The sequence below is a fragment of the Lampris incognitus genome, chromosome 10 (assembly GCF_029633865.1).
Source record: "Lampris incognitus isolate fLamInc1 chromosome 10, fLamInc1.hap2, whole genome shotgun sequence".
In the NCBI taxonomy this organism is placed as follows: domain Eukaryota; kingdom Metazoa; phylum Chordata; class Actinopteri; order Lampriformes; family Lampridae; genus Lampris; species Lampris incognitus.
This window is the reverse complement of record NC_079220.1, coordinates 55,989,510-56,011,476: the sequence shown is the minus strand read 5'-3', so window position 1 is coordinate 56,011,476 and position 21,967 is coordinate 55,989,510. Positions and strand designations below refer to the sequence as shown.

At 51.1% G+C, this 21,967-nt stretch overlaps 1 protein-coding gene across 1 annotated transcript; it reads right to left on the bottom strand.

Annotated features, from left to right (window-relative positions):
• Positions 1 to 10,783: 10,783 nt before the first annotated feature.
• On the bottom strand, positions 10,784 to 20,130 carry LOC130119882 (somatostatin receptor type 5-like; the record flags this gene model as incomplete). The annotated part of the gene is made up of 3 exons (XM_056288474.1): positions 10,784 to 11,182; positions 18,540 to 18,962; positions 19,477 to 20,130. Coding segments are annotated over 3 exons (1,476 nt in total), but the record flags the coding sequence as incomplete, so codon positions are not given.
• Between the last annotated feature and the right edge of the window lie 1,837 nt (positions 20,131 to 21,967).

Below are 21,967 nucleotides of genomic sequence, written 5' to 3'. Positions count from 1 at the left end.
GTCTTCCATCTCGGGACCGAGATCCCTCCTCTGTTGCGCTCCCTGAGGTTTCTTCCAATTTCTTCTCTCGGTTAAAGTTTTTTTTTTTTTTAGGGAGTTGTTCCTTAGCTGATGCGAGGGTCTAAGGACAGGGTGTTGTGTTGCTGTTAAGCCCTTGAGGCAAATCTGCAATTTGTGATACTGGGCTACGCAAATAAAATTGACTTGACTACTCCTCCCTCCTCCTGCTCTCCCATCTTGTCGTTGGCAAACTTAAAACCCTCAGCTGAGGCGGCCTCATTCTGCAAGCGCTCGGGTCTGTATAGCACCTGCCGGCCCATCAAGTCATCGGTTTCGAATGCGTTTGTTCGGGAGAAGGCTTTCAGGGGAGAGGGCTGAGTGAATGTGTGTTTCTGGGGCGTCATAGCAGACCTGAAGACCACATCAGCATGACAGGTGATCAGGAGCAGCTGGCCACCCAGATCTATACTGCATTCAGTCTGTCTTTACGCTTGCCTGCTTTGCCATCACGTCCACACTCCTTTTCTCTTGGTCAGTCTTGTTTTGATGGGTCTCTCGTATTATAATTGACCGAGTAGTCCTCTTTCTTCAACTTTAGAGGAAGTTACATCAGCCATGTCTACGGCACATTGCAATATTACCTGGCTGAGGTAAAGGCACTCAAAAAATTGGTGCCTTTAACAAAAGGGATGGTTAAAAAGCACCAATTGTGGTTCAGTCTTCTGGGCATGTCCTCCTCTGCTAATGCAAGAGTAATGGCAAGCAAGCTGGATGGGATTCAAACAACGCCATGGGCAGAATGGGTGACATCCAGTGCTTTGGCTGTGGACTTGGTGATAAAGTGGATGACCCTGCAAACTGATCTGCTGCGAAAGGACCAGAAACACCCCGTTTACACTCGGTTTTAAAACGCGTTTTGGGCGATCGGATCACAAGTGGACAGTGAGACGCGTCGCCGTTTACACCTGTGTCTATCATGCGTCTCCAAATGCGTCCTGCTGACCACTTGTGATCAGATTTCGTTACTCCGAAGAAGAAGAAGAAGAAGATTTCATTGCTGTTGCGTCACTTCCGCTACAAGGTCAAAGGGCGTCAGTCAAGTGCCAGATTTGCCGACTAGCTGTGAGAACAATAGCTGATGTTTGAAGAGGTTTCAAGTACTAATACACATGTACGGACTGCTGAGACTGACAGGACTGATTCTTCTGCCCACGTGGAGGTCAGGCGTCTCGTTTCACCTGTACTCCAACCACCTACACTCTCCTCCATCTCCATTTATTCTGAAGTTGGCGCGCGGTTACCAAAACCAGCACCACATCCTGCATTGATGACGTATCTTCCTGTTACATCCTTGTCGGGGACGCATCAGGACGCATCAGCGTTTACACTACAAACGATATGTGGGTCAAATGCGTCCCGGACCACCTCGGCAAGTGGTTTGCGTAACCGGTTCACTAAAGTTTCGGGGGGGTTTAGACTTGTATTCAGCGCCGTCCACTTGTGAGCCGATCATAAAAAAGCACATTTTAAAGCCGAGTGTAAACGGGGCGGGAAAAAGGTGACTTCAACGTTGTAAGCTGTGCAGTCCCCATATGCCTGGCCCCTTGTGTGCCCTCCCAGCTTGTGACTCCCTTTTGCAGCACTCACAAGATGAAAACAGCCGTCCAGGAGGGACATCCTCAGCCCTCTGTCCGTTTCCTTTATATTTCTGAATTGGCCTTTTCAGTTTTCATTGTAAGCTTGTGTTTGGCAGGGTGCCTCTCCAGAGCAAGTGTGACAGTACGCACTGAAAAGAGCAAAGGACCAGCAGGTGCATACTGCTATAGCCCGATTTCCCAGAACCTCGTGTAGTTCAATATTACTTGCATCCTCACACATGCAAACAAATTCTGATTGGAGTCACACTTTACAGAAGAGGTTCTGCGGCTCAGAGGCAGAACGCCAGTCTTGCCAATAAATCATTCGCACACCTTCAGCACATTAGCATGAAACGTGTATTTATATTCACACGTGAAGTGTTCAGCCACGAGCCTCTCCCTTCACTTGTAAGATACGTTTGCATCAGCAGAGAGTAAGTAGGCCCTTTGTGCTCCCGGACTCTGAAAGGCTTGACCTGCTCTCAGAGATAAGGAGTCTGGAAGCTGTATTCATGACATCCACGCCGCCGACGTCTCTGCACCGCTCAATAATTCCCGATACTGAAACAAGTTCTTACTGGTGAGCAAAGACTGCCCAAACTTTTCCTCGAGCCACACAACCTCTCGCTCGTCCTAAAGGTTTCACCAGTAAATCTGTCGTTTTAACTTATATTTAATGGATTCTGCATTTTACTAATCACAATCCTCCCACCCCCTCTGCCTCCCTCTGGGGTGGGACGGCTCGGAAGAGTGGGGCAGTTGGCCGGATACTGGGGAGGGGAAAAAAAGGGGGGGGGGATGCTACAATGCACCAGTAGTTAGCACGACAACACAGGCAGATAATGGATGAAAGGTAAAGTGCAAGGTCAGGCTCGTGATTCATATTCATGTCGTATACGTCACACGAATAGCACATCAGTTGGAAGCAGGGGAGCTAAAAGGAGCGGCGTGATTTCGCCTTCTTCTGCGCTGAGCAGCAGGTCAACCGGCTGCGTTTGTGCAAAGGTCAACAGTCTCCATCGAACTGCGCTCCACTCAGGCGAACCTGTCGAACTGAAGTGCAATGTGAACTACCCCGCTCACAACCCGGCTGTGGTGCCGAGCAACTGACCAGCCCTCAGTAAACACCCCGCTGATGTTACGTGGTTGGCATGGCACCGCATCATAGCCACTCAATACTCCTGCAGGAGACACCCGCTGCTGGTGTGCCAACTGGTGTCAAAACGCCGTGTGACCCTCCGTAACACCGAGCCTCCTTTATTCCTCGACTTTCGTTCACTACGCATCTCGGGTTCGGCGTCTCTGTGACTCTTGGGGAAGAGAAGCAAGTCTGCTGTCAGCTATCTCAGCAACCAGGAACTCTTTATTTGTCATTTCATTGCATGCACCTGCGCACATGACATGAAAGGAAATATTGCTTCCCCAGCCCACAGCGGTGCAACACAAAGACAACACACACAGCCAAACTACAAGAGCACCTACAGAAACACATATATCCAACATATCCAACTGCAAAAAAAGATTCACTGTCCAAGGGAACGAACGCCAGCCAGGATGACTGTCGGAACTGATGGTCTGCATGGGCTACCAGTTAGCTTAGCATGCCCCGCTTCCACATCCTGTCAGACTGCCCTCGGTGTTTCCTCCTCGGGTGCAGCTCCAGGCAGGGCCATGGTCCCTGGACCCACAGGATGCTGCAGACCAGGCTCCCTCAGCCAATCCAGCACCAGCTGTCCCGGCCAGACACCTTCAACACACCTCCCTACACTCCACACAACGACACTAAAAACACAGTCAAGGCTAGGCGAGGCCGCCACCCGATCACCGTCGGTGTTACCGGAACTGCCAGTCTGCATGCGCTAGCAGTTAGCTTAGCCTGCATAATTTCTACTTGGAGATGACAGTTTGTGATAACAATAACAAAAGGGATGGTAAATAACAATAATTTGCTGCTTTTTGGCCTTGCCATTGTACCTAAAGTCTCTCTTTTTCTCTCAGGATACAAAGGCTCGGTGTTCCCCTTTACCTTGCACTGACGCAATAACCACCAGTGACTGATGGAGTTTATTTAGAAAGAGAAAATGTTCTTCTACACCTGCTCATTCTAGTGACCTGGCTGCAAAATTGCTATATTGACAGGTCCATTTCTTGTGTCTATATTAAGCAACTGTCTGATTGGTTTCCCGGTGTCTGCATCATATCCTCCCGGTGTGCACCAGAACATTGATGATGGGTCGCATGGCAGGCCTAACGTTATCATCCACTTCACAGTAACAGAGTGAGTTCCTGGAAGAGAAGGCTGCTTGTTGATTCGGTCTTCAAGTGCTGGGCACCATTGTGCCGAAAGCCACGGTTTTCATTCCCTTTGTTTGTGCATTTTGTGAGTATTGAAAAACAGAGTGAGGATTATTTGTATTTCTCATCTACTCTTGTTAGTTTACCATTGCTTCTTTAAAAAATGGCTTTTTAGCCTCACCTTTGGTCTCTGGTCAGTGTCCTTACCAGTTTACATGTGCATATGCAGCAGCTTTGTTTGATGATGTACAGCTTTGAGACTAAATCTTAACCCCCCCCCCTCTCCTTTTTCTCCCCAATTGTACCCGGTCAATTACCCCATTCTTATAAGCTGTCGTTGCCCCACCGCCTCTCCTGAACCGGGGAGGGCTGCAGACTACCACATGTCTCCTCTGATACATGTGATGGGTTGCAATATTATCTAATATTTATTTTGCCAGTTTCCACAGCATTCCTCTCACAGCGCTCCTTTACATGTTGTTGTTGTTACAGAATGTGTCAATTTTATCTGTTTATCTATTTTAACATCAATTGAACAATAAATAAACAAGGGTATGGATATTGTTTGCATTCCCACAGTCTGTATCTGGACATGCTATCCAGGTGATAATCAACCTGATCACCCCCTTTGCATTTGTACCTGGTATTGATGTTGTATGTATGTTGGGATAAGGGGTTAAGTATTGGAGTAGTACCTTTCCTAGATGGCTGTTCGTGGCGTCCTAGACTGGTCTCCATACACCTCAGCATCGTCCATCCATCCATTATCCGAACCGCTTATCCTGCTCTCAGGGTCGCGGGGATGCTGGAGCCTATCCCAGCAGTCGCTGGAACACCCTGGACAGGCTGCCAGGCCATCAAAGGGCCCACACACACACACACACACACACACACACACACACACACACACACACACACACACACACACAACAGAACTCTTTGACACATTTAAACACACCAGGGTCAACAAAGACCTGCTACACTTACACCACACATTTCTCCCTCCCCCCTTTTCTCCCAATTGTACCCGGCCAATTACCCCACTCTTCCAAGCTGTCATTGCTCCACCCCCTCTGCCGAACCGGGGAGGGCTGCAGACTACCACATGCCTCCTCCCATACATGTGGAGCCACCAGCCGCTTCTTTTCACCTGACAGTGAGGAGTTTCACCGGGGGGGGGGGGCGTAATGTGAAAGGAATGAATGCAGAGACGATGCTGCTGCTTCAAGTCCCAAAGTTGTACTGAATAAAATCCAAATATATACATTTCACATGTTCACCAACGTCCTCAATAAACGTTGTATTGTCCCTTTCAGAAACAACACAATTAGAAAAAAATGTAGTATTAAGAAACTGCACATTTGGAAAATAAGAGTACTGTCTCTTTAAGAAGCTTCACAATAAGAAAAATCCCAACATGAATCGATATCAATACCTTTCGTCACCTAAAACTACACAAACAAAAGGCCTTGGAGATACAGCAGAAAATAGCTGCATTGCACCTTTAAACAATATTAGCAAAATACTTTGACAGCTCCTTTAAACGGAATTAGAAAATACCTTTAAAGAGACCGCATAACGGGTGTGCATCATCCAGGAGGGTCTACACGGCAGGTAACCCTGAATACAGGCGAGTCGCCGCTAAACCAGTAAAGCTGCAACAGTGTTGCGGGAAGGTCAACACATAGAGCAGCTGCACCTCTGCACGTTCACCTGACAGCGGCGCTCTTCTTCAGCGGGAACACGCTGACGTCACTGCTTCACCCGGACAACATGAAATGGATACAAACCAAACGGCGGCCATCACGTTTCTACCGCCTGCGAGACGCCCGCTAGCAAGCATGCTACCGTCCAGCATCGCGGTTAGCCGAACCGGAAGCACGGGTATTTCACTCTCCACGTGTTCCGTATAGCCAACACACACACACACACACACACGGGTCGCCATGTTGAACCGTACTAGGAAGATTGGCTAGTTAGTACTCGTTGCCTCCGTTGGTTAAGGTTAGGGTTAGGGTGGGGTTAGGGATAGGGTTAGCCAATCAGAGATAGAGTAGGGGCGGGTCTTCCCGTAATCCAGGTGGGAAAGATAATAACGCTCCCGGAAAAGGGTGGGGTTAGGGATAGGGTAAGAGGAGGCGCTAGTGCAGCGACCAGGACACATACCCACATCCGGCTTCCCACCCGCAGACACGGCCAGTGGTGTCTGTAGGGACACCCGACCAAGCCGGGGGGGAACACGGGGATTCGAACCAGCGGTCGCCGTGTTGGTAGGCAACGGGATAGACCGGGCCACGCCACCCGGACGCCCCCACCTCACATTTCTTAGTAGCAAATAGAATTCCTTACCTTATGGCTCCATCTTGGCCTCTTGTGCAGCCATCTTCCTTGTCTTGCGGGATGTGAAGTCTTTTATAAAGCCTCTGAAGCCCATCTGCTCAGCCGGTTCACACCCAGTGGGGAGTATGGCCGTTATCATTGCTTATACTGAGGGTGAACATGGTTATTCCTGGCCTCCAGCAACTGGCCGGCCTTGCTGGCAATAATACAACAGAAGCTATACCACAGTTAACGTATAATCACTCTTCATATAAGCTTATGTCCCGTTGTTTCTGCAGGAATGTATGACGGACAGCCGCCGTAGCAGTTTGGCACTTCCAAGTGAACTGCAGATGACCTCTAAACACCACTAAATTTCTACTGCGCTGCCAAACGAAGAGGCAGAAGCAAGCAGAGAGATGTGTTGGCTACAAGTGATGATGTGAAATGGAGAATTCCCACCCGTGGACTCTGCACATTAGCAAAGGTTTCCCTTTGCTGCTTCGTTGAAGCCCGTTCTCCGATAAGCCCGTAAAGCTAAAGAGCACATATATATATACATATATGAGCACGACCCCCAAAGACTCATGACAAAGTTGTGGCGAAAGGCTCATTTTTCATAACTGTATGTCTTCTTGAACTGTAATGTCCAGAATATTAGGCTATAATCTTACAGCACTTTCTATCCATCCCTTATTTTCCCTGAAGCTCTGGGACTTCTTGGCTATACGTAGTCGTGCAGACTCATTTGGCCTGTAAAACTGCATCGTTTACCTCTATGATGACCGAGGTCAGATAAGGTTTCCCTGCCACCCTCCAAGATCTGTTAATATCACGTGGGCGGTTAAATTGAGGTGTTTGACTTAATGGGTTGAGGTTGGGAAATTGCCCCTACGAGCCATTGGTGGGAAACTGTGTGTGACGGGAGCGTAGCCCTTCGTGTTTTCCTTCCTTAGGATCCTTAGGCATGCTAGTGAGAGTGCTGGGTGTATGAAAGTCAACACGGCTGGGGGGGCGGGGGGGGGGGGTCTACAGGTGATTTAGCACCCGGTTCTCCACAAACATGCGTTGTGAGTTGAGAGAGGGGCGACCGCTGCACGGCCGCACCCCAGCCCCGTCATGAAAGACCCTGCTCACCGACCGAAGCCGGCTATCCCGGTTCAACTGAAGGCCGTGGCACCACAGTATCGTCACATCTAGGGGGGATTCTGACTTCGAGGTATTCAGTCATAAGCCCCACAGATGGTAGCCTCGCACCATTGGCTCCTCAGCCAAGCACACACACCAAATGCCTGAACCTGCGGTTCCTCTCGTACTAGGCAGGATTACTATTGCAGCAACACAAAAATTAAAGCCTCCTGGGTTTTTGTGCTGGTATCTTATTCAACCGGCGGCACGGTGGAGCAGTGGTTAGCGCGGTTGCCTCACAGCAAGAAGGTTCTGGGTTCGAGCCCGGGGGTAGTCCAACCTTGGGGGTCGTCCCGGGTGGTCCTCTGTGTGGAGTTTGCATGTTCTCCCCATGTCTGCGTGGGTTTCCTCCGGGGGCTCCGGTTTCCTCCCACAGTCCAAAGACGTGTAGGTCAGGTGACTCGGCCGTACTAAACTGTCCCTAGGTGTGAATGTGTGTATGTATGTATGTGTGCGTGTGTGATGGCTTGGCGGCCTGTCCAGGGTGTCTCCTCACCTGCTGCCCAGTGACTGCTGGGATAGGCTCCAGCATCCCTGCCACCCTGAGAGCAGGATAAGCGGTTCACATAATGCATGGATGGATGGATGGATGGATGGATGGATGGATGGATGCATGGATGGATGGATGGATGGATGCATGGATGGATGGATGCATGCATGGATGCATGGATGCATGGATGGATGCATGCATGGATGCATGGATGGATGGATGGATGGATGGATGGATGGATGGATGGATGGATGGATGGATGGATGGATGGATGGATGGATGGATGGATGGATGGATGCATGCATGGATGCATGGATGGATGGAAGCATGGATGGATGGATGGATGGATGGATGGATGGATGGATGGATGGATGGATGGATGGATGGATGGATGGATGGATGGAAGCATGGATGGATGGATGGATGGATGGATGGATGGATAGTATGCAGCTTTATCACAGTAAGGTAACTTTGATGACTTCACGCTGAACACCAGGACAGCTGCATGAGGCATGTGGGGTGTGTGGGCTTTAGTGTCGGTTGGGACGCGTGGTGATCAGGTCTAGTTGGTCAGTGAGGTGCCTCTGTATTTATAGGATAGAGCTTCAGTAGACGCTTGAAAACAGGGGGGGGGGTCGATGGAGAGGGAGAGATGGAAGGAGAGACAGTGTGGATCAACGGTTGCATCCAACCCTGAAAATGAGAACCTTGTAAGCCAGATGGATACCGGCCCTGTTGCCTAAAAGCCCAACGGGAATTTTAGATAGTTTATCGATTTCTCCAAGTAGAGAGGGGGAGAGAGGGGGAGAGAGGAGGGGGGGTAAACTGATATCTAAGCAGGGGGTGTATGTGATATTTTGAAACTGTCACTCGGTAAAAGGCTTTGTAAGAGTAGTACCAATACAGTACCACACTGTGGTACCATACAGCACCGTGCAGACCGGCAGCCCCGCCAGTCGTCCTGGCTGCCGTTCCTTCTCTGGACGGGGCAGTCTGTGGACCGTGCTCTTGGCTTTTTGTTCACGTTGTTCTCCCTGTTTTTGTACGTTTTTTGGTGGTGTTGTTTTTGGAGGATTTTCGGACATGTGTTTTGGTCTTTTGTGTGGCGCTGCTGTGGGCTTGGGGGGGGGGAAAGGGAATTTCTTCTGTGCAGGTGCTACAGGAGGTGAAATGACAAAGTAATTGTTCCTGATTCCTGAACATGGGCGTATAGAAAGACAGAGAACAGGGGTCATGGAGAGTCTGCAAGAGAGCCGGACAGGCATGCGGCACGACCAGCCTCCTTTCCATCACGTTCCCCACAGACAAGGTCCTGCCGGCTATATTTGTCTTTTCACTTTACGGAAGGTCGGGTTACTAAGATGGTGTGGCGGTGGCACGGAGCAGGGGGCGAACCGATCGGTGCCGTGCATTAGCGGAAAGCTCTCAAACTGTGAGGCAAAACACAACAGCCACCCTCTGCTACTGCCTCCTGCGGCATCCATTCCCCCCTCATGAGGAAATCCGTGCACTATGTGCAGGCCTCTCTGATGCAGCGGCTTCAGAGAGGCCTGCACATACGAAGGCCGGAGGGCATTCAGGAAATTGGCTGTGGCCAACTTCCTCTCTGGTTTTTGTGGGTTTTACTTCTCCTCATTGCTCGAAAATGTCGAGCCATGGCTCGTTTCCCCTCACATCAGCTCCGTGACCGCAGTCAGAGGGGCCCTCCATTCTGACCACATCTCATTTTTACCTCGGCTGAGGGCGTCGCGCATGGACGACACCTTCGACTGGACGGAAATGGGTAAAACGGACGCCATCGGAGCATTTGGGGGGGGGGGTGGTGGACAGCTGCTGAGCATGTTTTTCGGCGGCCGGCATCATAGCTGATGATGCCGACCGACCGACCGAGGGCATCAAGTTTCTCCCTGTTTGCCAGGCTGTCAGCAAGATTTGAAATACAAATGGCTGAATGGTGCAGAGGAAATGTCGATAAGCTTTCCGTTGTTTACAAATTAGATTTCAATTGTTTTGGGAAAAGATTTACCATAGAAACGAATGGCAGACTGTCGTGAATCCCCTGCAGGGGAGGGGGTGGACGACGATTCACTTTCAGCTTGTGACACCAATTCAGACCACCTTCAGAACATTTTCATCTAACCCACAGCTCTCCTCCAGGAGGTGCACTTTTTTCTTGCCGGAGGTAACAAGTGAAAAGTATGGGTGTCGGAAATTGTTTGGGGGGGGGGTCCTGATCAGCCTGGATGGAGGTTTCCGCTCTCTGAGGGCTCTTTTCTACGAAGAGAAAGGGCTGCCTTCCAGATTTTCGTCCAGCAGCTGGGATTAGTTGTGATAATCTGAAGACATTACAGCTGCACAGTCCTGACTGAAAACTCCTCGTGTAATGCAGTCACACTCGGCTCCTCTTCTGGCTGTAATCACTTCACAGCAGAAGCAATACTGATGTGACACATCTCGGGCTGTATGAAGTGCACCTCCTGTGTACCGTAGGTGCACGCCGTCCTCTTAAAGCATCGTCCTTGTCGCACAAGGCGAAGCTGCAGTAACCCGGGGAACTTCGCTGCCCGTGTACATGAAACAACGGCCATCAAACCAAACCGTCCAACCTGAGCTGTCCCTCTAATATACTCGTTCCTGATCCTGTCCTTCTTCGTCACTCCCAATGAAAATCTTATCATCTTCAACTCTGCCACCTTCAGCTCCACCTCCTGTCTTTTCATCAGTGCCACTGTCTCCAAATCATAGTTTTAGCATGAAGCTATTGACCCTTTTCCATCCGAAATATCCATTCCTTTATGTCCGTGTGCAGTGCACCTCCCCTTTAAACCAGACTACCCAGCACCGTGCAGGGGATTCATGGGAGCGTTAACAGGCAAACAGAAGTGGTGGCCCTGAGCTGCAGGGGAACTGCTGCATGCATGCACTCCTGCATGCACTCCTGCATACACTCCTGCATACACTCCTGCATACACTCCTGCATGCACTCCTGCATACACTCCTGCATACACTCCTGCGTGCACTCCTGCATACACTCCTGCATGCACTCCTGCATACACTCCTGCCTACTCTCCTGCATGCACTCCTGCATGCACTCCTGCATACACTCCTGCATACACTCCTGCATACACTCCTGCATGCACTCCTGCATACACTCCTGCATGCACTCCTGCATACACTCCTGCATGCACTCCTGCATGCACTCCTGCATACACTCCTGCATACACTCCTGCATGCACTCCTGCATACACTCTTGCTTGTGGGAAAGCAAACAAACGTGAGGGGCACAGCGATTCATTCCACCAAACTTTACCACATGCAAAAGATATTTAAGGTCTTCTCACAGACTGAGTGGTAAAAATGGTCATAAGGATGCCCTGTGAATGTGTGAAGTCCAGTTGTGTGTGTCTGTGTGTGTGTGTGTATGTATGCATGATATATTGATAAACAGGATTATATGTAACTGCATAGTAATGTTTATGCATAAACCCTCTGCGATCTATTTGGACTAGTAACAGTAGCCTCCCAGTGTTCTGTAAACCATATTACATTATCGTTTGGTACCGTGTGGTTCTCTTAAATTCTCCAGAGAACCCCTGTTACCGTTCAAATATGGCGTCCTCGTCCTTTCTGCATGATGAGAGACTTTCCCGGTCCTTTTCTGTCCTTTCTCCTGACAGAGAAAAGAGAAGGGTGTTTGGCAAGAACAACAAAAAAAAAAAAGCAGTGTCCACAAACAGGAAAGTGGGTAAAAAGTAAGGGTGCAGCAGGTGGTGAAAGGACAGCCTGTGTTTCCACCCCTAGCCCCGTGACAGACTGCCACAAAGACAGGTTGTCAGTAAACAAACTGGGAATAAGGGCAGCAGAGGAGGCGAGGGCCCGTGAGAGAAGATGGGAGGACAAAAAGACAGAAGCCGTCCTGGACCCAAGCGCGGCAAAAGTCGAGGGACGGCGACTCAAGGATCTGAGGAGGCCCCACCGACTGACAGCTTAGCTAGGCCGTCGGTACAGATGTGGAGCGGGCCGAGGGGCGACAGAGGTGACCCAGAAGGACACACTGGGGGGGGGGGGGGGAGAGAGAGAGACTCACATCAAATGATGAAAATAAGGACAGGCGGATCACATTGATTCACTTCCATCTTTATTGAGCTACAACACTGAAGGTGACATGCTGCTGACGGCTCACCAGGAAACACTGACACACCGCAGTAATCACACCACACCACACCACGACCTGCAAGACAAACACACACTTTCCTCACCACCGCGCACAACACCGCGCGTGCAGCGTCCGCGCTCTGCGACATGTTTCAGTGATGTTTCTGGTGCTAGTTTTGACGTTTATTCTGGCCACAAGGGGGCGCTCTAGGTTAGAGTGTCGTATGTGTGAGGCGTTCTTGGGTCACGTTAAGGCCGGAAGTCGCGGGGTGAGAGAGGAGCGTTAGCAGCCATGGCTGGCGGAGACACTAGCGGACGTACCGTCGTGCCAGAGTTTCGCTAAAGCTCCCACAACGCCGCATCACCATATTTGAGTTTTTATTTGAAAACGTGACAACATGGATGACGTGCGTGACCCACCCATCCACGACCGCATACGTCAAACCAATCCTGAAGCAAAGCGTCCTCCCCCTGATTTATATTGTAGCGAATTCGGGGGGGGGGCGAGCCCGAGACGCGAACCCGTGTCTCCCACTCCGCAGGCGACAACGTTAACCAGTCGACTAAAGGGCCCGACCCGTTAGCCAAGGACCAACGTGTCTACTTATCCATGCACGTTACACTATATATTCTGATATTCAAAGACCTGGACCGCCTCCAATGCGCCAGCGCTCCATTTCCAAAACCCCAACACGTCCTCTAGCAAATACCCCGCGTGCACGGCAGTTCAGCAGCCCCCGCTTCATACGGAGCCCCCCCCCCTCGGCACCACACGTGCTTTCGTGGTTTGTAAGCTTAAAGAAGAAGAAGAAGACAACTGACAGATTCAGCGTGGCGTGACCCCAAGAAGGACACACGCCTGAATAGCATTTTTGAAAGTAAGACTACAATAGTTGGGGGGGGGGTCCGGAATTCCCCCCCCCCTTTTTCTCCCCAATTATACCCGGCCAATTACCCCACTCTTCCGAGCCATCCCCGGTCACTGCTCCACCCCCTCTGCCGCTCCGGGGAGGGCTGCAAACCACCACATGCCTCCTCCCATACATGTGGAGTCGCCAGCCGCTTCTTTTCACCTGACAGTGAGGAGTTTCACCAGGGGGACGTAGCCCGTGGGAGGATCACGCTATTCCCCCCAACAGGACCCTGATCGACCAGAGGGGGCGCTAGTACAGCGACCAGGAAACATACCCACGTCCGGCTTCCCACCCCCAGACACGGCCAATTGTGTCTGTAGGGACGCCCAACAAAGCTGAAGGTAACACAGGGATTCGAACCAGCGATCCCTGTGTTGGTAGGCAACAGAATAGACCGCCACGCTACCCGGACGCCCACAATAGTTGTATTTTGCCAAAATATCAGAAGGTTGGGGTTGACTGCTACACTGAAAAAAGAAAACATGTTAAAAAGAAAAGAAAGAGAAATAAAAAGCATCTCACTGAGCTTCTGGCTGCTACGGATCAGAGCCCCCCAAGAAATATCTGTTTTGTTACTTTAGCCTCTTGTTCCTGTCTCATTCACGATGAAACATCCATTTCTGAAATCCCCTCCCAGCTGTCAGGCCGCCACCGTCCTGTTTGAGCTGGAAACCGCCGTGCAGCATGAAACATAAACCACCCGTGACCCACACCGGCCACAGCAACGCTAACCATGGGCACACACTACATGCCAACTGAAGAGCCCAAAACACCAAAACACACTATAGTCCAGTCAAACACAAAACATTCCAGCCGTGCCGTTACCACGCGCGTGTGCTGACACGTTTGGGAAAGCTGGACCGTATTGGCTGATGTGGCGCACGAAGCAAACTTGATCATTTTAGCAGAATATTTAGCGCTTCCTCAGATGGAGTGATCATGTCGACCGGACATTAACGCACTGCATAACAGAAGGTCACAGAAAATGAAATGGCAAAAAAACACATTGAAATTCACAGTATTCCTGATACAAATACTTTTTTCTTGAAATGTCTCTCGGTTGCAAACGGACCCTGCTCCAAACACCCACGGGTCTTGGGAGAACGTTTCCTGCAGAAACTCATCATAGACGTTGCTGAGATCGTCATTGTTCGGATCAAATTGCAACTACCGAGGTGTAACCTGCTGTCCAGCTCTTCCTCTTTACTGTTGGTGTCAAATACCCAAGGTCACTGTCGGTTAGCGAGGCACGTCCCAAACGTCCCACAGCGATAACGTCATCGTGGCCTCTCCTCTGGTGTCACACGCGACTCCAAATTATCCAGCGTTTTCAAATAACGGGGGTCAAGAATAGGTCTGCTGGATCCACTTGCCACGCAATCCAAGCGTCGAGTTTTTCACCGAGGAACCACAACTCCCAAAAAAATACAGGAGCTGAACCTTTGCGTCAGTAGTCTGCCCGGCCTTCGAGTAACCAACACGACCACCTTCACTACATGTGTACCTCTTGGCGGCACGGTGGCCCGGTGGTCAGTGCTGTCGCCTCACAGCAAGAAGGTCCTGGGTTCTAAACCCTGTGTTGTCCAACCTTGGGGAGGTCATCCCAGGTCATCCTCTGTGTGGAGTTTGCATGTTCTCCCTGTGTCTGCAGCGGGTTTTCTCCGGGTGCTCCGGTTTCCCCCGCCGTCAGAAAGACATGCATGTTAGGGTTAACACTCCTGTCTGTGCCCCTGGCCGAGGTGATGGGGAAAGAACTGGAGTCGGTCCCCGGGCGCAGCATGAAGACGGCAGCCCGCTGCTCCTAGCTACACGGATCACAGCTAGGATGGGTTAACTTGCAGGAACTGAATTTCCCCAAGGGGATTAATAAAGGAAACTTAATCTTAACTTCATCCATAAACTTGGTGACAGCTATGAGTTTGTACAGCATAATGACGAGGCTGTTCTTGCTAAATGGCAATGATTTCAATTGGTTATTAATAAAATAATAAAAGAACAAAACCAAAATGCAGGACTCCCGTGTTGATTTCTGTACATAATGTCCTCCAATCTCTGTTCTCATGTTGATTTCTCTACATAATGTCCTCCGGTACTCTGTTCCCGTGTTGATTTCTCTACATAATGTCCTCCCGTACTCTGCTCCTGTGTTGATTTCTGTACATAATGTCCTCCTGTACTCTGCTCCTGTGTTGATTTCTGTACATAATGTCCTCCCGTACTCTGCTCCTGTGTTGATTTCTCTACATAATGTCCTCCCGTACTCTGTTCCTGTGTTGATTTCTCTACATAATGTCCTCCCATACTCTGCTCCGTGTTGATTTCTGTACATAATGTGCTCCCGTACTCTGTTCTCGTGTTGATTTCTGTACATAATGTGCTCCCGTACTCTGTTCTCGTGTTGATTTCTGTACATAATGTCCTCCCATACTCTGTTCTCATGTTGATTTCTGTACATAATGTCCTCCCGTACTCTGTTCTCATGTTGATTTCTGTACATAATGTCCTCCCGTACTATGTTCTCATGTTGATTTCTGTACATAATGTCCTCCCGTACTCTGTTCCGTGTTGATTTCTATACATAATGTCCGCCCATACTCTGTTCCGTGTTGATTTCTGTACATAATGTGCTCCCGTACTCTGTTCTCGTGTTGATTTCTGTACATAATGTGCTCCCGTACTCTGTTCCCGTGTTGATTTCTGTACATAATGTCCTCCCGTACTCTGCTCCTGTGTTGATTTCTCTACATAATGTCCTCCCGTACTCTGTTCTCGTGTTGATTTCTCTACATAATGTCCTCCCGTACTCTGCTCCTGTGTTGATTTCTGTACATAATGTCCTCCCGTACTCTGTTCCCGTGTTGATTTCTGTACATAATGTCCTCCGGTACTCTGTTCCCGTGTTGATTTCTGTACATAATGTCCTCCCGTACTCTGCTCCTGTGTTGATTTCTGTACATAATGTCCTCCCGTACTCTGTTCCCGTGTTGATTTCTGTACATAATGTCCTCCGGTACTCTGTTCCCGTGTTGATTTCTGTACATAATGTCCTCCCGTACTCTGCTCCTGTGTTGATTTCTATACATAATGTCCTCCGGTACTCTGTTCTCGTGTTGATTTCTGTACATAATGTCCTCCCGTACTCTGCTCCTGTGTTGATTTCTGTAGATAATGTCCTCCCGTACTCTGCTCCTGTGTTGATTTCTGTACATAATGTCCTCCCGTACTCTGTTCCTGTGTTGATTTCTGTACATAATGTCCTCCCGTACTCTGTTCCTATCTTGTCCTGGTGCTCAACAAAAATATTCCAGTCAGGGGCGGAAAGGTTAAGCCGGGTCAGGAAAAGGGGCAAGGAATAAAAAGAAAAGTGTGTTTCCTCCAGTTTTCGGGGTTTACCTTGTCAATAGGCAACCGGCGACTCAGTTTGTACACTTGTAGACTCGCCGATGAGTCGCTGGCCGACTAGTCATTTAGCGCCGGCCCCGACGGCAAAAACTCTTCCTTGACGTTCCCACAGGCCTCCATTAGGACACACTGTTGAGGCAATGCCACACAAACAAAGACAGAGATATGCAAATGCAGTCAAGCCTTGTGTATAGTATATCTGAAGATTGTGTTGTTATTCTATGTTAAGTACACCCCGAGAGCCACGAAACCAGAGTCACATGCCACGTATGTGCAGACTTACATGGCCAATAAACCCGATTCTGATTCTGATGCATGCATGCATTTGCGCACACACACACACACACACACACACACACACACACACACACACACACACACACACACATTAGGCATAAATCACAGTGGGCACCACTTTGTAAACAGCTGGAAGCATCGACAGTTCATACGGGAAGTGTTTTCTCAGTTCTACTCCCACAGATGTGCTAATGGGTCCCTACAACAGGGACAGCACCACTGACCTCTAATTAACTCTGGACTGAAAATTACATCAATTCTGTGACGCCTCCGTGACACCACCTAAGTATTCCCTACACTAATGTGTCCCTACCTCAGGATGTTGAGTTGGTCTAAAGCCCCTTGAAGCAAATTTGTAATTCGTCGTATTGGGCTATGCAGATAAAACTGACTTGACTTGTGTCAGCAGGCGGACGCGGCCAAAGTGGACGGACACTGCCAGCAAGTTGTTCCCAGCTAGATGGGCACTTCTGCTGCCCATAATGTTGCTTGTTGTAAGTCATGATTATGAGTGTGCTTCTACCACGTGCCTCTAACACCATCGGATATAAAAGGTGCAATTAAATTTCTCTTTTTTTTTTTTTTGGAGTTTTCCCCCTTTTCTCCCCAACTGTACCTGGCCAATTACCCCACTCTCCCGAGCCGTCCCAGTAGCTGCTCCGCCCCTCCGCCGAACCGGGGAGGGCTGCATGCCTCCTCCGACATCGCCAGCCGCTTCTTTTCACCTGAGAGTGAGGAGTTTCACCGGGGGGACGTAGCGCGTGGGAGGATCACGCTATTCCCCCCAGTTCCCCCTCCCCCCTCTGAACAGGCGCCCCGACCGACCAGAGGAGGGGCTAGTGCAGCCACCAGGGCACATACCCACATCTGGCTTCCCACCTGCAGACACGGCCAATCTTGTCTGTAGGAGGGGCGTCTGGCTACCAACACAAGGGTCTTCGGTTCGAATCCCCGTGTTGCCTCCTGCTTGGTCAGGCATCCCTACAGACACAATTGGCCATGTCTGCGGGTGGGAAGCCGGATGTGTGTATGTGTTCTGGTCGCTGCACTAGCGCCTCCTCTGGTCAGTCGGGGCGCCTGTTCAGGGGGGAGGGCGAACTGGGGGGAATAGTGTGAGCCTCCCACGCGCTACGTCCCCCTGGTGAAACTCCTCACTGTCAGGTGTAAAGAAGCAGCTGGTGACTCCACATGTATGGGAGGAGGCATGTGGTAGTCTGCAGCCCTCCCCGGATCAGCAGAGGGGGTGGAGCAGAGACCGGGACGGCTCGGAAGAGTGGGGTAATTGGCCAGGTACAACTGGGAAGACAAAAAGGGGGAAACCCCCTCCCCCCCCAAAAAAATTTGTGTCTGTAGGGATGCACGACCAAGTTGGGGGTAACACAGGGATTCGAACCAGCGAGCCCCGTGTTCGTAGGCAACAGAATAGACCACTACCCTACCCGGACACCCCCTGGAGTTAAGTATTAACGTTTAAAATAACATTATGACCATAAACATGTGATAAATTACAACTTCTGTCAACATCTCTATCACCTGTGTGTAGCTTTACTGCATCCTTCTCTATACGCACTCTTGCAGTCACATCCTGCACACGCAGTCACAGCGGCAGGCTGGCAGGAAGCCCAGACACTATTAACTCGTTAAGAAATACAAATATGGCTGCCAAGAACCTCCATGGGTGTCACCCTTACTGGGCGTTCTGTCATCACGTTATCGATCCAGAGTTCCTCGTAGGTCAGTGGATACCACAGACACCGGGTCACCAAGGCAGGGCTTCTTCTGCTCTTTGAGCGGTCGCACGGTGCAAAGACAAAGGACCCGTAAGGACGACGTTCACACTACCTGACTGCCTTGCTTGCTTCCATTCTGCATGTGATTCCTGCTCAAGAAAAGAGCCTCGCTGTTGGCCCCCGGCTTCTGCTGCGGTGCGGCCTGTCGCCCTCCCACCGGGTCCAGGGCGCCAACACCGTTGGCCTTGAGGACGCAGAGCACCCTACGGAAGCTTTGCTTGAAGTGGTCGGACAGGAAGCCGTAGAGGAACGGGTTGGCGCAGGAGTTCACGTAGGTGAGTATGACCAGGAAGGAGTAGACCGCCACGCTGACGCTGTTCTCGGGGATTGTGTAACACAGGTTGACGATGTTGGCGAGGAAGAACGGCAGCCAGCACAGCACAAACACCACCACAATGATCACGACCATTCGCGTGACCTTGCGCTCCGACCTACGCCGCTTGGTCAGGCCCGCCCGCGCACCGGCCGACCTCACCTGAAAGAGAGACAGAACACAGTGGAGGATCAGACACGGATCTGCAGGGACAAGGTACTGCCGGCGGTGACTTATCCTGGCCCAGTTCTGCCTGCTCTCATCGGGCCTCATGCCAGAACCGCTCGCGAACACAGGTCTGCTTTGACAGAACTATTGCAGAAACCCTGCGGCACTCACCCTTCTCTTTCCTTATTTGGGGTTTGTTTGTCGGTACAGTCAAAATGTAAGAGCGTAGCCTTGAGGGAAACGCGAAACGGTCCAATTGGTCAACCAGGTCTTTGGAAGAGGCCATAAATTTGCTCGTTTGCCCCACAGAATGGTACTGGGCAGCATAACAAATACATTTAGACTGAAATGAATACTGCCATAACGGGCCTACACATAGATTCGGCATAATTTGATTATTTAGCTCACACCCATCCACCAGCCCCAGAAGGAGTCCACGTTAAACACGGGGAAGGCAAAGGCTGCGACACGGGATCAAGCATCACACAACCAACACGCAGCTCCCTACCTTGATGACGATGAGCAGGTAGCAGAGGCAAATGATCAGCAAGGGGGCGAAGAAGCCCAGGATGGACGTGTAGAGGATGAACGCCATACGCCACCAGCTCCTGGGCTCGGGCCAGCTGATGTTGCAGGAGTTGAACTTGTCCTGCACGTCCGAGTAGATGGTCACCGGCAGCACCACCAAGAAGGACACCACCCACACCACGCCGTTAAACACCTTGGCCACGTACAGCTTCCTCCACCTGGCGCTGCGAATAGGGTGCACCACTGCCAGGTAGCGGTCGATGCTCATCACCGTCAGACAGAAGTTGGAGGCGAACTGGCTCACGGCGTCGGCGGTCATGCACACCTTGCAGAAGAACTCGCCGTACGGCCAGTAGGACAGCACACTCTGCGTGCCGAGGAAGGGGATGCCCAGGATGTAGAGCTCGTCCGCCAGGGCTAGGTTGAGGATGTATATGTTGGTGACCGTCTTCATCTTGGTGTAGCGCAGCACCACGTAGATGGCCAGCGTGTTGCCGAGAAGGCCCACCATGAAGACGGTGACGTAGATGACGGCGGTGGCCACCGTGCCGCTGCCTATGAAGGGCATCGTCTCGCCGGAGACGTTGTGTGACGAATTGGTGACGGCGGAGTAGCCCGTGGGTTGGGGCCCGGGGGAAGAAACGCTGACATCCTCGCCCCCCGGTGTCCAGCTGAGGTTGCTCATCTCGGAGGAGGAGGTCGGGGCCGGGAGCTGGTATAACGGAGCCTGTGGGGTGGAAAAGACAGTCGCTGAGTCACAATGATCGTCTGAAAAACTCGAGATCCTCACAAGGTAGACTTGTTGCACAGTTTCCAGGATCAGCCACGAGCAACCTCGCTGCGCATCAGCCGTGGCACCGCAGTTACACTGGCTACGAAACTACAACCATGTGCAGCAGCCGTTTCTGACGCGTAGCGCACACGTGAGCTGCGTAGACGGGTGTCATTCTGCTCCACGTCGCCTCTGCTGTGGCCAACAACAGCTGGGCCTCACACACTCACAACAACTCAGGCAGGTTCCCTGAGAGAGGTGCCAGTATTTACCAAAACAAAGAAGAAGAAGGGGAGAATGATTTGCCATCGAATCGCCCGGGCATGTGGCCAGATCTCTTCTCTTAATGACAACGTGCAGGTCGGGGTAAAGCGGGGTCGGTTAAACAGGTGTGAAATATGGCCCCTGCCGCCGAGCAAGTGTTTCCTAATGGCAGCACAGAAACAGCAACAGCCATCCACCCTTCCATCCACCCTTCTATCCATCCTTCCATCCACCCTTCCATCCATCCATCATCCGAACCGCTTATCCTGCTCTCAGGGTGGCGGGGATGCTGGAGCCTATCCCAGCAGTCACTGGGCGGCAGGCGGGGAGACACCCTGGACAGGCTGCCAGGGCATCACACACACACACACACACACACACACACACACACACACACACACACACACACACACACACGGGGACAATGTAGTACGGCCGATTCACCTGACCTCCAAGTCTTTGGACTGTGGGAGTAAACCGGAGCCCCCGGAGGAAACCCACACAGACACGGGGAGAACATGCAAACTCCACCCAGAGGACGACCCGGGACACCCCACCCCCAAGGTTGGACTACCCCGGGGCTCGAACCCAGGACCTTCTTGCTGTGAGGCGACAGTGCTAACCACTGCGCCACCGTGCTGCCCTGGCCCACATGTATAACAGCAAATATGGCCCAAATAAGCCAAATCACATGTGGGCCTTTTCTGGCGAAGCTGCGGTGCTCTGGGCAGCATGTGATCTGGATGTGAGCCTGAAGTGGCCCGCGTGGTAAATGGTGAATATGGCCCAAATATCACAAAACAAATATGGCCACCTTTGGGAAACATGTGGCTCATGCGGCATTGCTATGGCTTGGTTCTGGCACACAGGAGCGGTGTGTGGGCCGGATGAAGTGTCGGGTGTGGGACGGGTCCGGGCCACAGCGGTGTTGCTACCTGGGACGCCTGTGGTTTTGCGAAGGGGTTTGTGTGAAATGTGCCGTTGGCTCCGAGTGACGTTTCGATCCGGTGCCGAGGACCCGGTCGTCTCACGGTCCGTCTATGACCAAGGTGCATCGTTTGCTGAGTGCAGCATCGTGTCGTGGGGAAAATCTGTTGCACAAATAAGTGATTTGACGTGCGGAGTCGCTGAACCGTGGCACAAAACAAAGGGATGACGCGCGGCCCGCAGCTCTCTGTTGGGAGCACAAACACCACACACGTGCTGACGTGGTGCACCAGCTTCAGGCCGGCCTGTAACACCTCCACCCACTTTACTGAGACCTCTGCAATCCATATGGCACCGCCCATCTGAAGTCTGTCTATCTATCTATCTCTGTCTATCTATGTATCTGTCTGTCTGTCTGTCTGTCTATCTCCATCTGTCTGTCTATCTATCTATCTATCTATCTATCTATCTATCTATCTATCTATCTATCTATCTATCTATCGCTGTC